Source organism: Monodelphis domestica, chromosome 1, assembly GCF_027887165.1.
Source record: "Monodelphis domestica isolate mMonDom1 chromosome 1, mMonDom1.pri, whole genome shotgun sequence".
NCBI lineage: Eukaryota > Metazoa > Chordata > Mammalia > Didelphimorphia > Didelphidae > Monodelphis > Monodelphis domestica.
In genome coordinates this window covers 391,217,847-391,239,227 of record NC_077227.1, presented here as the reverse complement: position 1 = coordinate 391,239,227, position 21,381 = coordinate 391,217,847, and the positions used below count along the sequence as shown (strand labels likewise).

Here is a 21,381-nt window from a genome sequence, read left to right as displayed (position 1 = left end):
TCCCATGTTGGTGAATCTATGGCATGCATACCAGAGTGGGCTGCTCAGGGCAATGAAGTGAATTGCCTAAGGTCCCAGAGGTGTGAAGCATCAGAGGCAATATTTGAACCTATGCCATCTGCCTTCAGAGATAATGTACACCCACTCTGGGTTCCTCAAATCTTGATTGCCAACTTGAGATTGTCCCCTCCCATTCTTTTACTCTAGCCCCAAGAATTACCTGAGTTTACATAGGTACATTTTGTTGTCCCAGCTTATACACACATTGAGCTGTTATTATAGCAAGCTGTTGTTGTTTTCAGTCATGTCTGACTGTGCCCCCATTTGAGGTTCTCTTTAGCAAATATACTGGAAAGGTTTGCCATTTCCTTCTCCAACTCATTTGACAGATGAAGAAACTGAAGTAAACAGGGTTAAATGACTTGCCCAGGGTCACAGTTAGTAAGTACATAAAGCCTGATTTAAATTCAGGTCTTCCTTACTCCAGGCTCAGGACCCTATCTACTGGACCACCTACCTATCTGCCCATTTACAGTAAGCTAGAAAACAGATGTTCAAAGCACTACTCCTTGTGGATAGCAATGCAGACCAGCCTTTCTCTTTCTCTCACATCTTTTGACTGATAGAATCTGACTTTCTAAGACAGAATGGCAAGGGCTAGACCAGTGATTGTGAACCTTTTAGAGACCAAGTGTCCATACTTCAACCCTTACAACTCACAACCATATGAGTTCCTGCCTTACCCCAGACAGGGGAAGGAGGAAGCACTTCCATTGGGCTGCTGGGCAGAGGGGCAGGTGATGAGAGAACTGTCTTCAAGGGCTGTAGAGAGGGGGAGGAGAGCAACCCACTCTGGTATGCATGCCATAGGTTCACCAACATGGGACTAGGCAGTCAGGGTTAAATAACTTGCCTAGGATCACAAAGCTAGAAAATTTCTGAGGCCAAATTTGAACCCAAGCCCTCCTAACACCAGGCTTGGTGCTTTATCTACTGAGCTACCCTTGTGTGATCCATCTTAGCCAAGTTACTTAACAAGTCCCCAAGAGCCTTGAAAATAGTAGCATTAACTAATGAGATCAAAGATGAGGCACTGGCATCAGCTTTGCTACTGTACCCTAAGGACCATAGGACTTTTCCATGTGACTTGCAGCTGAACTTTTCCATATGTGTTGTCTCGCTCCTTAGAATGTGGGCTCCTTGAAAGCATTGTCTATCGGTTTTCTTTGTGTATCTCCAGGGCACAATAAGGAATTTTGCACAAATAAGGGCTCAGTAATTGAAAGCATCTATTGAGCCTTACTTTGTGCCAAGTATTATGCTGTTCATTCATTCATTCATTCATTCATTCATTCATTCATTCATTCATTCATTCATTCATTCATTCATTCTACTTCTCCAGGCCATAGGTGTCCTCATGGGTAAAATGAAAAAGTTGAATGGATGATCTCTATAGTCCCTTTCCACATTAAATCTTAGAACCCCTAAATGCCTAGGACATCTCTCTATTCAGAGCATGGAACTGAAGATAAATGAACTCATAAATGCTGCCCCCTATGATACATTTCTTAAGTAGGTTCCTTAGAGCCAGTAATAAAGCAGAGAAAGCTCCCAGGAGCCTTGTCATTACAGGGAATCAATTTTACCTGTTAAGACTTAGAAAACCTGTGTCCAGATTCTAGCTCTGCCATTGACTAACCCTGTATGAAATTGAGCATATTACTTTCCCCTTTCTAAAATTCAGTTTCCTTAACTGTCCAATAAAAATGATACTTCCTTAGTAAAACTGTAACTGAGTGAGGTAGCTGAACCTCTGCTTGAGGGTGGCAAAATTTAGAGGGCACTAATACTACATATGTTCATTCAGCAGCATAGAAACTTAAATTTAGCATATACTTAACAGGAATATTTAGTTACATAACGATATTTAGTTACAAAACTCCCAGATGGAATACAAAACCTGGTCACCTGCTACTATGCTACAGGTGAGTCCTCTTCTATAGTAGAGTGATCCTACTAGATCTTTGGGTTGCTTTTGCCCTCACTCCAAATGAATTTTCATAAAAAGTAGATTTGAATATTTAGAGAACCTCTTTTTGTGGTGTCAAAGAACTGGAAATGGAGAGGATGTCCATCAATTGGAGAGTGGCTAGACATGTTATAGTACATAATTATGATGGAAAATTATTGGGCTATAGGAAATGGCAAGCAGGATGGCTTCAGAAAAACCTGGAAAGATTTAAGTTAACTGATAGAAAGTGAAATAAGCAGAACCCAGAGAACATTGAACACAGTAAAAGCAATATTGTAACAATATTCAACTGTGAAAAACTTAGCTACTCTGATCAGTTCAGTCATCCATGATGATTCTAAAGGACCCGTGATGTAAAATGTCATCCACTTCCAGAGAAAGAACTGAATGCAAATTGAAGCATATTTTTTCCTCTTTATTTTTCTTGTCCCTCCAACAACATGGCTAATGTGGAAATATGTTTTACATGGCTTCATATTTATAATATGTATTACATTTTTTGCCTTCTCAATTGGTGGGTGAGTGGCTAGGGAAGAGAGAGTTTAAAATAGATTTGAAAGTGCTTTTCATGCTGCTTCTCCTAGTCGACTTTTCTGATGTTTACCCAGGCTCAAAAAAGTTAGTAGCCATTCTGATGCTATGGTTACTATGAGAAACCAATGAGATGATGGATGGAAGGAGATTTATAAACTCTGAAGTGCTGTACACCAGGCAGCATTTGTTGCAGCATTTGGCTATAATTTATGAGCAAATGAATTTTGACAGCTGTTTGTTTTACTCTGTTGCAAGATGAAGAAAAGTTTCAGTAACTTGTTTTCTCTCAGCTGGCTCCTTTTTTTAATTAAATTTAATTTTGTTTAATTACATGTGGAAACAATTTTTTGGCAATTGCTTTCTGACATTTTGCAATTCATATTCTCTCCTATCCCCCCTCCCACCCCCTTGCAGAGATAGTAAATAGTCTGAGATAGGTTATACTAGTGCTGTTATACAATGCATATCTTCATATTCCCCATATGGTGACTGAAGATGTATCACATATACAATTAAAAAAAAATCATGAAGGAGAAAAAAGTGAAGATGGCATGTTTTGATCTATAATCAGATTCTAACATAGTTCCTTCTTTTTCCATGGATAGAATTTTATTTTATTTTATTATCATGAGTCTCTTGGGATCATCTTGGAACTTTGTTTTGCTGATAATAGTTTAGTCCGTCACTGTTGATCATTATATAATATTTGTTACTGTATACACTGCTCTCTTGGTTCTGTTTACTTTGTATCAGTTCACATAAGCCTTTCCAGGTTTTTTGAAATGATGACTTTCTCCTGCTCATGGAAAATCCTGAGTAAACTAACTCCTCTTTCTGTTGCTTTACAGATAGTCATTCCTTTCTTTAGCCTGCTGATCAAAGACATATACTTTTTGAATGAAGGATGTGCCAACCGCCTTCCAAATGGACATGTCAACTTTGAAGTAAGATTAAAAATCTCTCCTGTACCTCTGTCTCTGGCACTCTCCTCAAAGCTTAATATTTCAGCTTCCATTATTCTAACAAAGCAATTAAACTATAAGCATTGTTAAGTGCCTGCTGTATACCGGACACCTTGGGCTACAAATACAAATAATGAAATGGTTCTGTGCCCTCAATAGCTTTGTTGTTCATTCACTTGAGTAGTGTCCAACTCTTTGTGATCCCATTTGGGGTTTTCTTGGCAAAGATACTGAAGTGGTTTGTCATTTCCTTCTTCAGCTCATTTTACAAATGAGGAAACCAAGGCAAACAGGATTAAATGACTTGCCAGGATCACACAGTAATTGTCTGAGGTCAGATTTGAACTCAAAAAGTTGAGTTTTCCTTACTCCAGGTCTGTAACTATAGCCACTGTGCCACTTAGCTACATATACAGTTGTCCCTTGCTATATCGCAGTTCACTTATTGTCCTTTCACTTATCACAAGTTTTTAAAAAATATGTCTAATTCTGTATTGCAGAGTTTTTGCCATATTGCAGGATTTTGCCGATGAATATCATACTGTGCACAATGGAAATGCAGTACACCACTACTGCTTGTGCAAATTTGCCAGTGTGAGATTGTGCATGGCACACTATTGGCTGAAAGGTGACCAACCACAGAATGATGTTCTGTATCCTGGGAGCTAATTGGCTCAGTGTTTATAAAAGTGTGGGAAAAGTTAATAAGAATATGGAAAAGGTTTATAGGAGAGTGGGAAGGATTTATACAGCCTTAAATATATATAAATAATAAAATAAATATAATGCTGTTACTTTGTGGATTTTCACCTATCACAGGGGTCTCTGGAATGTAACTCCTGTGATAAGTGAGGGATCACTGTATTAGTATATGCTGAATACACAAGAAGGTGATTGAGTACAAATAAGTGCAGGAGAGTTCAAATATTTGGTGAGAAAACAGACTTAGAGAAATATAATTATTTTTTACAAGATGACAGAACTAGGGAGAATAGGTAGGTAAGAGAGAAGCCAGACTATATTTTGTGTCCAAAGATCTCATATAGTCCAATAGTTTGGTATTTTTATTTTGAACTTAAATACCCTCCCAAAATAGAGCATTTCTGGATACCAAGCAACACACACACACACACACACACACACACACACACACACACACACAACATATTATACATCTATATGATTGAGACAAGTATCAGTTCTAAGACAGAAGAGCCAGTAAGGTAAGGGCTAGGTAATTGAGGTTAAGTGACTGACCTAGGATCACAAAGCTAAGAAGTGTCTGAGACCAAATTTGAACTCAAGTCCTTCCAACTCTAGGTCTGGCTCTCTATCCACTGAACCACTCAGCTACCTCACCACAAATCACCTTTAAAGCTGTCCTATTTGGGCTTTCTTCTGACTTTCCTTTTGTTTTCTTCTATATATTAAAAAAAAAGTTTTGTGGCTCCTCTCCTTTGTTATTAGAATTGCTAACTTTCCTCTCCCAACAAACATTGAGAGAGAGAGAGGGAGAGAGAGAGAGGCAGAGAGAGAGAGAGAGAGAGAGAGAGAGAGAGAGAGAGAGAGAGAGAGAGAGAGAGAGAGCACACTTCATAACAAATAAGCAAACTCAAGCAAAATGATTTCACATAGTGGCCATATCTAAAAACATGTGTCTCTTCCTGTGCCTTGAGTCCATCATCTCACTGTCTACTAGAGAAAAGAATATGTACACATAAATACATCTATAAGGTAAATACAAAATAATGGAGTGCAGGAAAAGAAACACTACTAGATGGGGTCATTAAGAAAGGCTTTGGGTAGGAAATAGTTGCTAAGCCAAGCTTTAGAAAGAGGCAGAGGCAAGGCATGCTAGGAATAGAGGAACAGCCTAAGAAGAGAACTAGAATATCAGCAAGAAGACCAGGTTGGCCAGACTACAGAACCCACAAATGAGTAATAATAATAATAATAAGCCAGGAACAGTAAATTGGAACCCAATTCCAATGAAAGATTTTAAATATCAAACCAGTGAGTTTATATTTGCATACAATCAACTTCTTTTTATTATTCCTAGAAATTTCTGGAGCTGGCTAAACAAGTTGGGGAGTTTATAACATGGAAACAAGTGGAATGCCCATTTGAACAAGATCCCAACATTACCCACTACTTACACACTGCTCCCATCTTCACTGAGGATGGTAAGTAGAACCCCCCCCCAATGATATATGATTCTGCCTTTATCTATTATTATAATTATTATGCCACTATCCTTGGCCTATTTCTCTCAACAGTTAAATAAAACAGGCAGCTTTGTCCGAGACAGGGCAGGAAATATCCCTTCTCTAGCCACAGCCTGACATCTCTAGTCTCAGCAGTCACTTTCCTATGGGAAAGTCAGTTGTTCTATGTGATATAAATCCTAAGTGATGCCGCCACCTCTCACCCCTTGAAATGAGTTTTCCTCTTTACAGATGAGTTTTAAAAGACATGCATTAGGACTTGAGTTTGGAATAATGGAATGAACCAAACCAGCCTTTTCTCAGACCTAGGAGCTAGATTATTAGAGCTGAAAGGGCCCTTAGAACTTAGAAAGGCAGAGCTGGAAGGGGCTTTAAAACACGGAATGTGATCAGTGGAAGGGGCCCTAAAGTAGCACATAAAGTACAGTCATAACTATAAGATTTTACAGTACCAGCTCCTTATTTTATTGACAAAGGAAGAAATCGAGGACTTAAGTTGAAGGGACTTCCTCCAGGTCTCACAGCTGGTTGTAGTGGGGCCACGACTCCAACCCAGGTCTTCTGACTCCAGCTGTCAAAATCCTGATGGTTTCATTTTAGTATAGTTTCTCCCACCAGAGCAGCATTGATGATTCTCTTTCCTTTAGAAGGTTTTCTGGACCCATCCAAGTTAATCAGGGCAGGCATCTGTGCCTTCCCAGAATGCATGAAAGTCACAACATAGCAAGGAAAATTAGGCTCAGTAGATTGCCTAAAAGCAGTCATTAACATGATTAAAGGGAACAGGACAGACCAGGCTAACTGTAGCCAGGCTTGGTGTCCGGAGGGTAGGTAGATGGAAGGCGTGGCTAACTCTCCACTGCCCTTCAAAGGTTACTAAGCAGGGATAGGAACTAACCTCCCTGCCCTTCATTACTTCCACTCCCAATTCTCCCATTACAAGGCCGGTTCAAATTAGCTTCAAGGAGAGGGCCACATTCTAAGTTAGTAGGACACTTGACCTGTATCCCCCTTCCCTCCCCACAATGAGGCTGAAAGGCAGAGAGAAGATGAAGGGGAGGGAAAGCCAAAGCTGATCCCCCTATAAGCCCACAAGAAAAAAAATGACAGAAAGTATTCCATAATAAAAAGGATGGTATAGCAATGGATGTGGGAGAAAAGATGTATTTATAGGCCAGGAGGAACCACAGAGTGCACAGCTGTTTCACAGCTTGGCCACCAGAATGAGAAACATACAGGTGTACTTTGCTTTCGGCATGTCGAGGGTAGCTCTAATGTTGGGAGGGCAAAAATGATACTCACTAGGCAAACCAGGCTTTGTTTTATTTTTGACAAAATTTTATTATTTTTCTTTATTAAACAAATATGTTGGATTTGGAAATTTGCAGGATTTGGAGTCAAAGGCCTCTGTGTCTCTGCCACTTACTGTCTGTGGTACTTCACACAGGTCAAATTTCCTTTCTGAGCCTCCTTTTCTTTATTTCTTCTTTTTTAAAAAATAAAAACCCTTATCTTCTGTCTTGAAATCAATACCATATATTGGTTCCAAGGCAGAAGAGTAGTAAGGGCTAGGCAATGAGGGTTAAGTGACTTGCCCAGGGTCACAAAGCTGGGAAGTATCTGAGGTCAGATTTGAACCTAGGACCTCCCATCTCTAGGCCTGACTCTCTATCCACTGGGCTACCCAGCTGCCCCTGAACCTCCTTTTCCGTAAAACAAAGGTATTGGAGTCAGTGACCTCTGAATTCCCTTCTAGCTCAGAATTTCTGATATTATGGATTTCAATTTTGCCCTATAATAGGATTCAAAATGTCTTATAATTTTAGAAAACTGTAATATGTACTCAACTGGAACCACTTGTGGTTTTTCCCTATATGTTCCCTTTCAGTCTTCTAGATTATTCATTCATATATATGTAATTGCCCAGTTGTGACCAATATGCATGTTGTTTTTCCTCACACTTTTCTTCACCATTGCATAATCTAAATCATCCTTAGATGTGTCTGTTTTGTAAACTCAAATTTATGTAGGAGATTTTCTTTTTTCTTTTTTTTTAAACCTTTACCTTCCAACTTAGAATCAATACTGTGTATTGGTTCTAAAGCAGAAGAGTGGTAAGGGCTAGGCGATGGGGGTTAAGTGACTTGCCCAGGGTCACACAGGAAGTGTCTGAATCCATATTTGAACCCAGGACCTCCTGCCTCTAGGCTTGATCCTCAATCTACTGAGTCACCCAGCTGCCCCACAGATTTTCTTAAATTGGAAACATACTACACCGAAAAAATCTAATTTACTACTGAGTTGTATTCCAAAAGCTCACTTATAAATTGATTGACAGATTGACAGATTTTCCAATTAATTAATGTTTTTAAACCATTATTTAGGGTTTGGTTCCTAGGCCCTTCTCCCCCTATGACCCAAATCATCTCTTTAAGGTAAACTAAAATCCCTCTTCTGTATAAGTGAAAACTCTTGGTGTGACTGGAAAAAATCTATTTGTGATGAAAAATAATAGTAAACAATAGTTGTACATGATTAGCTTTCTGCCACATAATTACAATTACTTTACATAGTGCTTTAACATTTGCAAAATACTTATAAAATCTATCCTATTTTATCCTTACAACAACCTTGGGAGGCAGGAGATATTATTATCTCTAATTTCAGATAAGGAAATTGAGGTAGACAAGGGTCACATGGTCAGTATGTGTCAGAAGGAAAATTTTAAGTCAAATCTTCCAGAAGCCATGAATGGTGTTCTGTCTATGAGAATATCTAATTGCTTCCCACCCTGTCCTTTTTAGAATTTGAACTCAGGTTCAACTGTAGGTCTAGTGCTCTATCCATTAAAACCACCTAGCTGCCTCAGGGGTTATATACTGTTGGGAACTAGCCTAGGAACTTACCATTAACCATCATGTTTGTGAAGGGAATTATTATGATGTTTATGGCAAGAGAGGAACAAAAGGTGACCATTTGCTGTCCCACAGACATCTAGCCATAGCCACTAGAGGGCAGGGACAGAGATGAAGAGACCTGAAAGAACTCAGTAGTGGAAAAGGCACAAGGAAGCTCGGTATAAATGGTGGGGAGTCACTGAGTGGAGACTGGTGGGGCCGGGTTTCCTCTTCCACCTGCCCTGAATTGCTACTATCTGGCACCTCTGGACCCCCATTACTCAGACTTCTCCTAGATCAGACTCTTAGAATCCGTATTCCAATATCCAACCTGACTCCAAAAGGAAATGAGGCAATGGCCACAGCAAAGGAAAACAATATTAAATATTTCAAAACAGTAATCAATGTAGTGACTAATCATGATTTGAGAATGACTAGTTGGTGAAACCCACATCTCTTCCTTTTCTTAGCAGAAGGGTGGAGGATTCTGGGAGTGGAACAAGGCATATTTTGTCAGATGTGGCCAGTGAGCACTGCTGATTCATTTTCATTAGTTATACTTCATTATGTTCTATTGTGGGATGGGGAAGTGGGGTGGTCATTAGAAAATGACCTTAATGGGAAAGAAAGAGAATCAATAAAACACTCATTCATAAGAAAATGATTATACTGGATTGAGGGTTTTTTTGGTCAGGCCGTTTTAACATTGTTTTTACACTTTAATGCAGTAGTTTCTGAGGAGCTCAAAATAAGGAGAGCCAGCTTGCCAGGAAGCCACATATGTATAGGAATGGCTTGCTATCGTGTCTGAAAAGAAAGTCAGTATCTGTTGACAGGGCATTGTAGGCTATTTGGAAATGCATCACTTTGGCAGCAACAAACCAAATACCAAAAACCAAATGGGAAAGGGGGGGGGCATAGAAATACCTGGAAAAAAGCCTTATTCTTTCCTCCTCTCCCTCTCTCATCTCCAAGATGAATCCACAGCAGCTAGTTGTAGCAGCTAGCATCAAAGACCTAAACATATGCTCAGAGTGGGAAGAGTCCTTAGGAGCTCCCCAGACAAACCTCTTGATTCTCTATGCAAGTAATCTGAAGTCCACTGAGGGACTTGTGAAAGACTACATAGCCAGGTAGTAGCATGAGTAGGACTTGACCCCAAGTCTCCTAAATCTCCAGTGGAGTTCTCTTTTCTGAGCACCACACCCTTAGATCCCCTTAAATCCTCCCCTACCCCTCATCACACAGACACAGTTTGGCATAGACTGCCTGGTCCATGGAGACAGGGAAACAGGTGCCCGAAACAAACATGTCTCAGTCTGACTGGAGTTCTCCCCTACAACACTAGGGCTCATCTGCTGCTGTGTACTGGGTGTACATCACTCGAATGTCATTAAACTGGGAGTGCCACTATTTGGCAGATAGCAAGGATACAAGCATGTGTAGGAGGAAAGCTATATTTAACCTTGGTAATTAGGATTGTTAAAGGCTATGTCAATTATTCATGTAATTGAAGAAGCCAACTGTGTGCAGATGTGGGTGGTGAGATAGAGCACAATGTTAGCTTTCATGGTTGTCCTGGGTCAAATGGTTCACTGTCAAGTTCACCAAAAGTACCAGGAACTGGGCTTCATCTGCAATGGAGAGCCCCTTCTGGGCCCCATTTTCTATAATTCTCCAACTTTCTAGGTCTTTACAGGGGATAGTGAATGGAAGGATGAGTGAAGAGTCCTAGGGTGTTAGAGGACCCTTTGAGACCTCAGCAGAGGGATTGTAAAAATTAAAATTATATCTCAATAATAAAAATATTATAGTTTAGGAGATTTATTACATGATCACTAGAAATCAAGGAATGGTGCGCATGACTGGTTAGCCATTTTCAGCCATCCCCACTCACCACCATCACTGCTGATTGCTGTATCATGCCCAAAAGAGAGTCTGGAAGGTGTTACCACCAGTTAAATACCAATAATGTGATATTGCCAATGTGGAGACACAGAAGAGACTACAGGGAATTTTGGGAAATACTAAGGTCTTCTGGGGAATTAAGTCAAAGGTTCAAAATCTCCATTTATACAGAATGGGACTGAACTCTTGTGCCACTGTTACTCTTATTATTATATGTATATTTTTTTTACATCCTAGATGATTAACACATATTGGCCCATACCAAAAACAAAAGAAATCACCCAAAGTACCACATTTCTTTTTCTTTTTCAGTATGTTTTTTTTTAAATCCTTACCTTCCATCTAGGAATCTATACTGTGTTTTGGTTCCAAGGCAGAAGTGCAGTAAGGGCTAGGCAATGGGGGTTAAGTGACTTGCCCAGGATCACACAGCTGGACAGTGTCTGAGACCAGATTTTAATCTAGGACCTCCTGTCTCTAGGCCTGGCTCTCAATACACTGAGCTACCCAACTGCCCCACCACATTTCTTTTTCATTTGTCCTTCTTAGTTTCAGTTTCAGAAGGATTCAAGATGGGGCATTGGCAGCAGCTAATAGGAAGGAGATGACTGAGGTGGCTGGAATCTAGGCTGAGGAATTATTGCCCATGAACTTGGTGTAACAGTCAAATGTCAAAGCCAGGAATTTTCAGGGGAGACTAGAGCTCAATAGACATAAGAAGGGTCACAGGGAGGAAGGGAACAGAGTTTCTGGGATGAATAGAATAAACAAGCATGATCAACAAGATGGTTATCAGAGCCAGAACAAAACAGAAGCTGATATTTGTGTCTTAGTTGGCATTAGAAATGATCCCCAGCAGGGATTGTAAGAATAACCTGTGACTGGGATAGATTTGGGCTTCTTTAATCAGCTCCTCTGTGAGACAGACCTTCCATGCTTTAAAGGGCTCATATCTAGTGGCATGGCTTCTGTCCTTGGGCAGTTGGAGGTCCAGTGGAGTCCAGAATGAAGCAAAAGCTTCTTCCTTATCCCAGCATCTTATTTGCCCTATTCTTTCCTAATGACCAAAAGCCCCTGAACACTAGTATCCCGATAATGCTGATGGTGACATTCACAGAAATTATTTCTTTTAATTTCATCTTTTGGGCGAGAGGATCGTAATTTTATATGCTAGAAGACAAGTCCTTTTAAAAATGCAAATCATTGTTCAGATGCCAACTGCTTGATACATTGGTTTCCTATAAGCCTGTCTACTTGTGTAAGAAAAATGAAACTCTTTCCTAAATATATGTTGGAAACATTGTAGTATTCTGAACTGGTCTTAGATGTCAAGAGTCAAGATGGTGTCTAGTATTGACTCTGCCACCTTATTTAAGTCTCTGAGCCTCAGGAGGTCCCTGCTTTGTAAATTGAAGGGACTGGATTAGACAGTCTCTATGTATCCTTAAAATTCAGTAATATCTAATGAAACATATAGTTCTGTTCATTGTCTCCCTTTGCCCTTTCTTTCTTTATAATTAGCATTTTGATATTGTAAACACTTTTTTTAGTACCAAACCAAATGAGGCCCTGCTGACTACATGCCTCATAACAAATCAAATGAACATGGAAATGGGATACATATAGTACATTCCCATGTGGAACAAAACATGAAGATTTCAGGAATCTAATTATAAATCCCTTTCTGTCTAGGTCTTTATCTGGCTTCTTATGAAAGTGAAAGCCCAGAGAACCAAGTAGAAAAAGAGAGGTGGAAGTCTTTAAGGTAATATTCCTTTTCTAACCCCTTTCATTAATGCTCATGTCTACAAAAATCTAGTAACCAAATGAGTTTAACTTATCTTCAATACTGTGACTCTAGAGCAGTGATGGCAAACTTATAGCATGGGTGCCAAAGATGGCACACAGAGTGCTCTCTGTGGGTATGTGTACCACCCCCACCCCAACCCCCCACCACCCTATCAGAGTTTGCTACTAGAAAGGCAGAGAGACTCAGGAGGAACTGTTCCCCTCCCCCTCTCCACCATGCCTGATGACATTTTTTCATATCACCCACCCTTCTGCCCAGCAGTCCAATGGGAGTACACAGAAGGTAAGGTGGGTGGCTCTCAACTAGCAGAGCTGGAGGGGAGTGGAGTACTGGGTGCACTCCCCTCTCTGTCTCCACATGTGCCTCTCATCACCTGCCCCTCTAATTAGTAGCCTAATGGGAGTGCTTCCTCCCTCCCCTGCCTAGGGTAAAGGAGGGTTGGGGCATGGTGCTCCATATCGGGAGTGGGGCAGCTGACATGGCACTTGGGCTAGGAGGTGGTGTGGGGGTGGAGCCTGGCACTCCATCTCTAAAAGATTCTCCATCAGTGCTCTAGACAATATATGTCAGAAATTATTCACATTGGGGAATGCAAATTATTCAAAAGATTTCTCAACAAGAGTCCCTTCTATGTCTGGGCAGATAATAAATAACATGGCTTTAATTACTACATAGAAGTAGAGTCAACATAATAAAAAAAAAAAACTAAATGCCAAAGAAATTTTTAAAAAACCAGTAGAGTAACTATAAAGGGTTTCGTTTCATCTTTGTCTATAAATGTTTCAAATTGCAGATCTACTATTTTAGGAAAGACTTGAAGAACAAGGATTTGACAAAGTAGGAAAAGAAAAAAAAACAGCCAAAATTCTTTGCACTACTGATTCCAAAGATGCCTATTGGGGATTTAGGTGTCAATTTCTTTCTCTTTTTTTGATGAACCACAAAACATGATGAACTGCATTCTCTGCTGAAATTGACAGCATTCTGCACAATTATCCTTTTCTAAACGCTTATATCCTGGAAATGACAGTGGCTGTCACTCATACCCAGGGGCACCAAGACTGCCTGGGTTGATGGTTCCCTTGTTTCCGAAGACAGCGTGTCATGCCACGGTGCTACCCCAAAGCTTTGCCAAGCTCACATGATCAAATGGAAACAAAAAAGCCTTTAGTAGGTGCTTCAAGAAGCAGCCTCTGAGTGTGTTCCCAAGACCATGAAATTTCTTTGTGTCTAACTCTGTTCAGTCTTGAATGAAAACTTTGTCCTCCAACAGGGATCACCAGCCTACTTGGGTAACGAGTGCATTGCAGTCGAACAAACCAACTACCAAGACAAAGGGCCAGGGGAGCCTTGACATCACAAATTCAACATGACAGGAACTGTCCATTCATGGCTTCCTTCCTTAATCATTGCTTCTCTTTCTGGAACTCAAAGCAGAGGGTTGGCTGAGCGTGAAACAATACTGACTGCATCAATTGTACCTTCGGCTTCTGCTGATGAAGCACAATGCTCTGAGAGATGGGTTTACCTCTAATTAAGGCATGTGGGTCATTCCCTGGTTCTGCTGATGCTAAGAAATCTCTCCAGTGACATATGATGAAATATAAGTGTGTGAAACAGGTCAGTGGGCCAAAATTGATTTCACTTAGTAAATAACTCATAGGTTAAAATTAGTGGCATTTAGTTCTGCCGTGACATCTCGTTTAAAATATATATATATTTATCCCTTGGACCCAAGAGGAACTCATTATAAAATACCCATCACATCATCAAGTTAGAATGAAGAGTCTAGTATCTCAGGGCTCCCAGACAGTCATTGTTATTGGAGATGGGATAGAATGTGCTTGCCATTTCCTCTGCATAAGGATTCATGTATAGATTATAAAACGCGAAAACAATCATGCACTTACAAGAAATAAATGGTGAACCATCCTGTGATGTAATTAACATATCTGCCATAGTCACTCAGATGCTACACTAATAACCCATGTCCATGTTATTTTTGTTCCATTGACTATAGAGCATATTTCTATACCTGGGGAAATGAACAGTCCACAGAATGACTAAACCGATCACTTTGGCCACTTTAATGATCAATAAGGATTGCCTCATTGAGCAGAATTGGCCATGATGATGTCCAATTATTAGGAACAGCCATGTTCAGAGGCTGTGTTTGGACCCAGACAAACACAAGGCCCATATTTCTTGGGAAATTTGGCTAAAAGGGCCAGTGAAGTGGGATTATTTTGATAATGATGCTGTAATGAGTCAGTTGAAAGTTTAGATATGTCCAGGGAGCCACATGTTAGCCCATGCCTTTGGTGGATAGTTGTTCTGAACAAAGAGCACAGAGCAGAAGTCCTGTGCTTTTATGGATGTTTCGTAGCAATCAAATATTCTGTGCATCCTCAAGTATCTGGCCTTTCTTGCCACCCCATTAATGAAAAACTCATTAATCATAAAGCCCTTCTGTCCTACAAATGCTATTCATTGTCAGTTTGTCAGCATCCTGGCCAATCTGATCTGGAATAATGATCTATTTAAAGAATCCCTAGGCAGGCAGATAGTTCTAGGGCCACAGCCCTGGGGATCCCTGTCCACGTAGGCATCTCACAAAAGCCAGTGTTCAATAAGTTTTAGATTTTTTTCCAATGTAAAACTGAGGTGTCAGAGACTCTAGAAGTAACCTATTTGTGGTTCCTCAGGAGTTGATCTGGCCCTGTAACCAACTCCTAGAATATCTCCAGAAGACTCAACCCTAGGATTACCTGCCAACCCAAGCCTTTTGGGATAATCGGATCTCCATTGGGGAAGTGCCAGTTGATGTTAATACTTGGTCACCACCTGATTCTGGCTGGGCCCTATAGTTTTTCTAGAATGGGATACATTGTCTGGATATCATATTGTCACCCCACCATATGTTTCCATTCATTTGAGAGTTTAGCTTTAAGTTCAGCATGGGGATGATTTCCTTTAGCTAGGCAAAGCTTAATCATGGTTCCTAAAGGGGAAACATCCCAAGATCATGAATGATTATCCCATTTATGACAGTCTGTTCATTATACAATCCCTTAACCAGCTGTACACAATGTTACTAGGTCAACCTGTCCCACCAATAGGGCTAGGCTCTCTAGAAATACTCTGTGGAGAGACCTCGATAAGATAGGCAAAGCTGTCAAAAGGTCTCATAGCTGGAGGAGTTTAGTGGAATCCTGTCTTATGGAGAATGATAAGCCTATCTCCTCTCCCCTCCTGGCAATGTGGAAAATGATATATCACAATATACTACATTGGCTATGTAAACAAGAAACTGTAGCCACTGAGAATGGTGAACTTCCTCCATTTACACCCAGATCCCCAAGTATACCCCATGTAGGTCCGTGCAGAAACAGCTTTTGACATTAAGCAAAGTCATTAATTCTCCTGCTTTGTTTACACTTCATCTTCTATTGCATGAATCTAAGTTTGGTAAAGGACATTATTCTGGTATGGATACAGAATCATAGCTGTGGATAGCTAAACACCATTCATGTGCAAAGTAAATGATTATTTATTTGTATTTCCCCTCCTGTTATGCAAAACCCACATTCACACTCAATCAGAGGTCATTAGAACCAGTGGATGCTTATCTAACAGCATTATTGAAGGGTTTTGTCTGTGGAAAAACACCTAACACTGAACCTATCTTCCAGAACAAAGAGAATCTAGGCATGTGCAACTCAGTGGTGTGCATCCTGGAGCTCTAGGGAAAGCAAGAGCTTTCCTGAAATCATAGCATGAATTATTCACGTGTGCTTCCCAGCCTGGGCTGCAGAGTGAATATGATCAAATGAGCCTTTGAGGCTTCTCTCTGGGAAGAATGCCAGGAGCCCTGCCCCTCTCCAGGGGCACACCAGCAGCCCCTCAGCACCCATACGTTGACTTCCAGCAAAAGCAAGGACCTTTCTACAAAGAACACAGATTCCGCAGGTGGCTACTGAGCACTGAATAATGGTTCCAGGTGGTCAGAGGTTTGGCTTGGCTCCAAACACAGAAAGCCAGTTCCACATTCATTCTGCCTGTTCCATACACTGAATGTAAAGATGGGATACAGGGTTCCTTCTCTCCCTCTCTGTGAGATGTCAGAGGAAGGGGTTTGATAATGAGCTTGTTTCACTTTTTAAAAGGATTCAGATCTTTGACACTCATCTACCTTTAACAGGATTCTGTTGTAAATACATTGTTTTAATTTTTTTTTTTAGGAAAAAAAACCATCAATGCTAGTTTGTTCATGATTGTCAAGCCAGTTGATGATATGTCTCATATTTCTGAATGTCTTAACTGGGCAGCACCAAGGCACTGGTGGGATTTTTTTTCTTCCTTAAAAGGAAAACAGTTCATATTAGACAGCTTTAAAAAAAAATGTAATCACTAGCATCACCTAGTAGGATAAGAATAGGGACTAGACCTGTGATCTCATAAGTATAGGAAACCCATAAGTAAGGAAACTCTTTCTTCCAATGTAGGTTGGCACCTTCTTTGCAAAATACTCTTAAAGAGATGGAAGGAACACTGAGAGGTTGTGACTTGCCAAGGTTAGTAGAGGCAAGACATAAGCCCAGGTCTCCTTGCTTCCAAGGCCATTTCTTTGCCTTTTACCATTTAGTAACAAAAAGAAAATGGCAGGATGTAGGCATTATTTGAGGTACATGAACACTTCCACTTTCAAAATTTGCCTTGTTACCTATAAAAGCAGGAGAGATGGTAGGCTGGATTCATTAGCAGTCACAATCAATCTGTTAGCACAGATACTTTTAAGAGGAAAGGGAAGATATTTCCACTTTGAATTCCTCTAGATTTCAAGTCTAGAGTGAAAATCATTTTTGATTTTAAAAAATCCTTTTCCAGCTTTTGCTTTACCCTACTCATTTTCTGCAGTGATAGAATCACAGAATTTTTTAACTGAAAGAGCCCTAGATATAATCTAGGCAAATCCTTTTATTTGACAGAAGAGAAAAGTAAGGCACTGGAAAGTGAGTGATCAGCCCTAGATCAATAGTTGCTTATTGGTGGAGGAGTAAAGACTAAAATGCCAGGTGACCTATTCTTATTGTTGTTCAGTCCTTTCAGTTAACTCCAACTCTTCATGACTCCATAGAGGGTTTTCTTGGCATATTGGAGTGGTTTTTCATTTCCTTCTCCAGCTCATTTTATAGATGAGGAAATCAAGACAAACAAGTTTAAGTGACTTGCCACAGCTAGTAAGTGTCTGAGGCTGGATTTGAACTCAGGAAGATGAGTCTTCCTGACTTCAGACCTGACACTCTACATATGTGCCACTTATTATTAATCCACAATTGTTTCTACGACAATGCACTATATCCCAGATAAAAGCATCTTTTTTCCAGTGACGTTCTCCCTTGAGACAGACACTTCACTAGCCCAAATGAAGAAAACAACCTGGGTACAAGAATGTTCAGTAAAATTCCACATTCACATTCTAGACTTCCCCAATTTCTAGGTGCATATAATTGAGATGGAATAAATTAAATGAAAGTTTCAGAATCAGTCTCCAATTGGATATCTTCCTATGATGAGAGATAACCTAGAGGCAAATTGGTGCCTTTATTAAGCAGATTGAACTAGATGGCCTTTAGAGTCCCTTCTAGCTGGACAGCCATGATCCTGTGATCCTTCCTGAGATCCTTTGGCCTGTCAGCTATAAGATCGGAGCAAAGCACTAAGACTTTGAAGGTTGCTTAGATGTGGATAAAGCCATCATTCCCCTTCACAGAAGAATCTTAACTAAAAGCCTGATGGGAACATTCTGCCTATCCTGCTGCTAGTAGGACACCAGAGAATCTATAGTGCTTTGGTATTTAGGCTCCATAAAGCAGCCTCTGAGAAGTAGTATGAATAGCATAGAGGATAGAGGGCCAACTCTGGAATCTGGAAGATCTGAGTTCAAGTCTTGCTTCTGATACATGCTGGTTATAGGAACCCAAACAAATCACTTTTTTTTTTTCTTTGTAGCTCAGATAACCAGCCATCTGAGACTAAGCTGTAGAGCTGCCAATTTGTAAGGGTAGAAGATGTTTCTAAACTGAAAGTTTCCTTCTTAGATGAAACCACAGGTTTGGATAAAAAAAAATATAAACATTAAGAAAATGAATTTTTCAAGTATCCTGTTTGTCCCTTTTTAATTTTTCTTCTATGTATTTTTGTTTATTTTGGTCATCCATTCCTTTTTTGGTGCTTTACACATAGCTGTATTTAGTAAATATTTGTTGAATTGAACTAAATTCCCATATAGATGTTTTATAGCTGTATCTTGGCAGATAGGCTCTTAGATATCGCAAGACACACAGAAGTCACAAAATTATCTCCTTCATGTTGACTATCAAATCTTTATCTGGGCTACAGTATTTTCAGTGATTGCACTGAGTGACTGTGTTTCTAAAGCAAAAAGTGTGCCCTCTTAAATCCTGCAGCTGGAAGACATTATGTTGCATTGCAAAGAGGGCAGGATTTGGAATCAGAACTGAATTTGAGTCCTAGCTCTGCCACTTCCTAGCATTTTGACCATAGGGTCTGAGCCTCAGTTTCCTCATCTGTAAAACTGATATCATAATACTTTTACTACCTACCTCACAGGGTTGTTGTGAGGATCAAAGGAGATAATGAATGTGAAAGTGCTCTGTAACTGTAATATACCATAAAAATGTCAACTGTTCTTTTTATAAGGTTGTTTTGTTCCTATAACAACCAGTGTGGAAGAGACCCCCTGTATGTGGATGAAATAAGTCATCACCTTTGAGTTATAGCCTTTCTCAAAGGGACTAATCTGTACAGTACTTTGTTAGTGTTTTGTTAACATATGAGAAGTTCAGGAAGAGAACATCTTTCTTGATAGTTCCCTTGGCCTCAGTTTCCTCATCTGTTAAATGAGGGGGGTTGGATTGCCTTGACCTCTGAGGTTCCTTCCAACTCTAGGACAATGATTCCAGGAACCTAAGCTTTGTTCTTAATTAACAGGGCCCACCATAGTGCTCCTGAGAACACATGTAAACAGCCATTTACTATAAAGACAATCAAGGTTAAATGCAGTATAAAAGCCCAGCTCTTTATATATGAAAATGTATATTCAATCTACGTAGGAACTTCTTTAGGGCCCTTGGACCAACTGGACTCTTAGAGCTTCCTTTGATTTTAAGGAGGATAAATGAGATGCCAAAGAGGGAATTTGAACAAGGTTTCAAAGCTGTTCCTCTGTGTGGGCCTTTTTTCATTTAGAGAAATTCTTGCAGATTTTCCATTACTGTAAATTCATAACCCTAAGATTCAGTCAAGGCATAGACCAAAAGCAGTCATCTGATACCTGCCTCTACTATTTCTCAATTTTAGCCTACTTGGTCGTGAAGTGTTATCTGAATGTGTGTTGACATCTTTTAAAGTTGGGAGAAGAAAAAAAAATTGGCTTTCCTTTCACAGAATTCTGAGGATTAGCCTTTGATTCTTATGAAGTCAGGTACATTAGAACATTCTAGCGAAATAATTATTCAGCTGCTGTGAGAACTCTGTTTATCTAGTAAAGAAATTTATTTTAAGTAATATTTCATCAACTCATAGGGTTTGATGGCATAGTATCTATCCTATGTCTCATACTAGAACTTCGGTAACATTCTGAAAGACTATATTTACATTTGCCAAGTCTCTAAATGTTCATTTTAACAACTTTTCTATAGTTTGTCTATGGTTTCATTAGCAAAATCTAAATGTTGTAGACTGTTTTTAAAACAAGCAGATTTTGAGTGTGGGAAGACATGCTATAGTCACCATTTGGGGACCAGGATGGCAAAATTAAAAAAACAAAACAAAACTCATAAGGTAATGATGGTTTTGCTGGGTTTAGGCCATGGTAACTCATTAGGCTGATTACTTGCTGAAGAAGAAAGTTATGATCTGCATTTGATAAATAAGAGTGCTCATGAGGATGACACCATGAACAAAATAGTCAAGCCTGAATAATAGAAGTAAAGGTTTTAAATGTTTCCTAAAAAAAGAAGAGTTTTTCCCAAAACTTTGTCTCAAGCAAAACTTTTCTTTAGCAAGGGATGGTGGTACATGTCTGTCATCCCATCTTTCTGGGAGGCTGAGCCTGGCAGATCTCTTGAGCTAAAGAGTTCTGAGCTATAGTGGGCTATGCCACTCCAGGGTCCATCTTAAGTTTAACATTACTTTGGCAAGCCACTGGGAACAGGAGGTTACCAGGTCACTTAAAAGAATCCAGGTCAGAAATGGAAGAGGTCCCCTGCTGATCAGTAGTGGGACTGGGACCCTGAACGGTCCCCCTGGCATTTCTTGCCTGGGCAAGAGAGAGATGCCTGGTCTTTAGAAAAACAAAATGTTTCTTTAGTTCCATATTATTACCCATTTTCAGTTCTACTTAGTCATTGCATAATAGTGTTCATTGTCTCACATGATAACTGATACTTGATTTGTCGTGTGGCCAGGTAGCAGTAAAATTACTTTGAAAATGGCTCATTTTATGACTGTATATAGCTCTTAACAAGCTCCAATAGTGATAAGCCTCCTGTATTCTTTGTTAACCCAGCAATAATAGTGTAGTCATTGGTATGTTTTTAGTTTGTTGTATAAAGTGTCTAACTTGCAACCATCATTGGAGTGTCTGCCCCATTCTGATGCCTTTCCTACAACCTTGGTAAGATGATCATAGAATTTTTTCTGCAGTCATGTCAAGCTAATTTATCTATGTATACATAGTTTATATATTAAAAACCTAATTTATACTGTGTTTTAACAGTTTGCCTGAAGTGTCTCTGGTTTCTAAATTTTGTAATGTGTTCGTCAAATAAAAAATAGCACTAAAACTGTGTGGATGATGCTTTCTTTCTTGTTAGGTAAATGTTATCTTATTGCTGAGTGGAATTTATTAATAACTTTGGTAAAGAAGAAAAGACAGGGGCCAGACTCCTTTCTCTGATACTCATCAGCAAAGCTTCTATATGAAGAA

The 21,381-nt window shown here is 39.8% G+C and overlaps 1 protein-coding gene across 5 annotated transcripts in view; it reads left to right on the top strand.

Moving 5' to 3' along the window:
- The window catches only part of RASGEF1C (RasGEF domain family member 1C), a 215,118-nt gene extending 193,880 nt beyond the window's left edge, over positions 1–21,238 (top strand). For 3 of the 5 annotated variants that reach the window (XM_016428285.2, XM_007474170.3, XM_056811714.1), the window contains 4 exons: positions 3,415–3,510; positions 5,588–5,711; positions 12,251–12,323; positions 13,642–21,238. In XM_016428285.2, coding sequence (XP_016283771.1) covers positions 3,415–3,510; positions 5,588–5,711; positions 12,251–12,323; positions 13,642–13,741 — 393 coding nt within the window. In that variant the 3' untranslated portion in view covers positions 13,742–21,238. Of the gene's footprint in view, positions 1–3,414; positions 3,511–5,587; positions 5,712–12,250; positions 12,324–13,161 lie in introns of all 5 variants that reach the window. The other 2 variants (XM_056811713.1, XM_016428286.2) reach the window with 1 other exon arrangement.
- Positions 21,239–21,381: the final 143 nt, after the last annotated feature.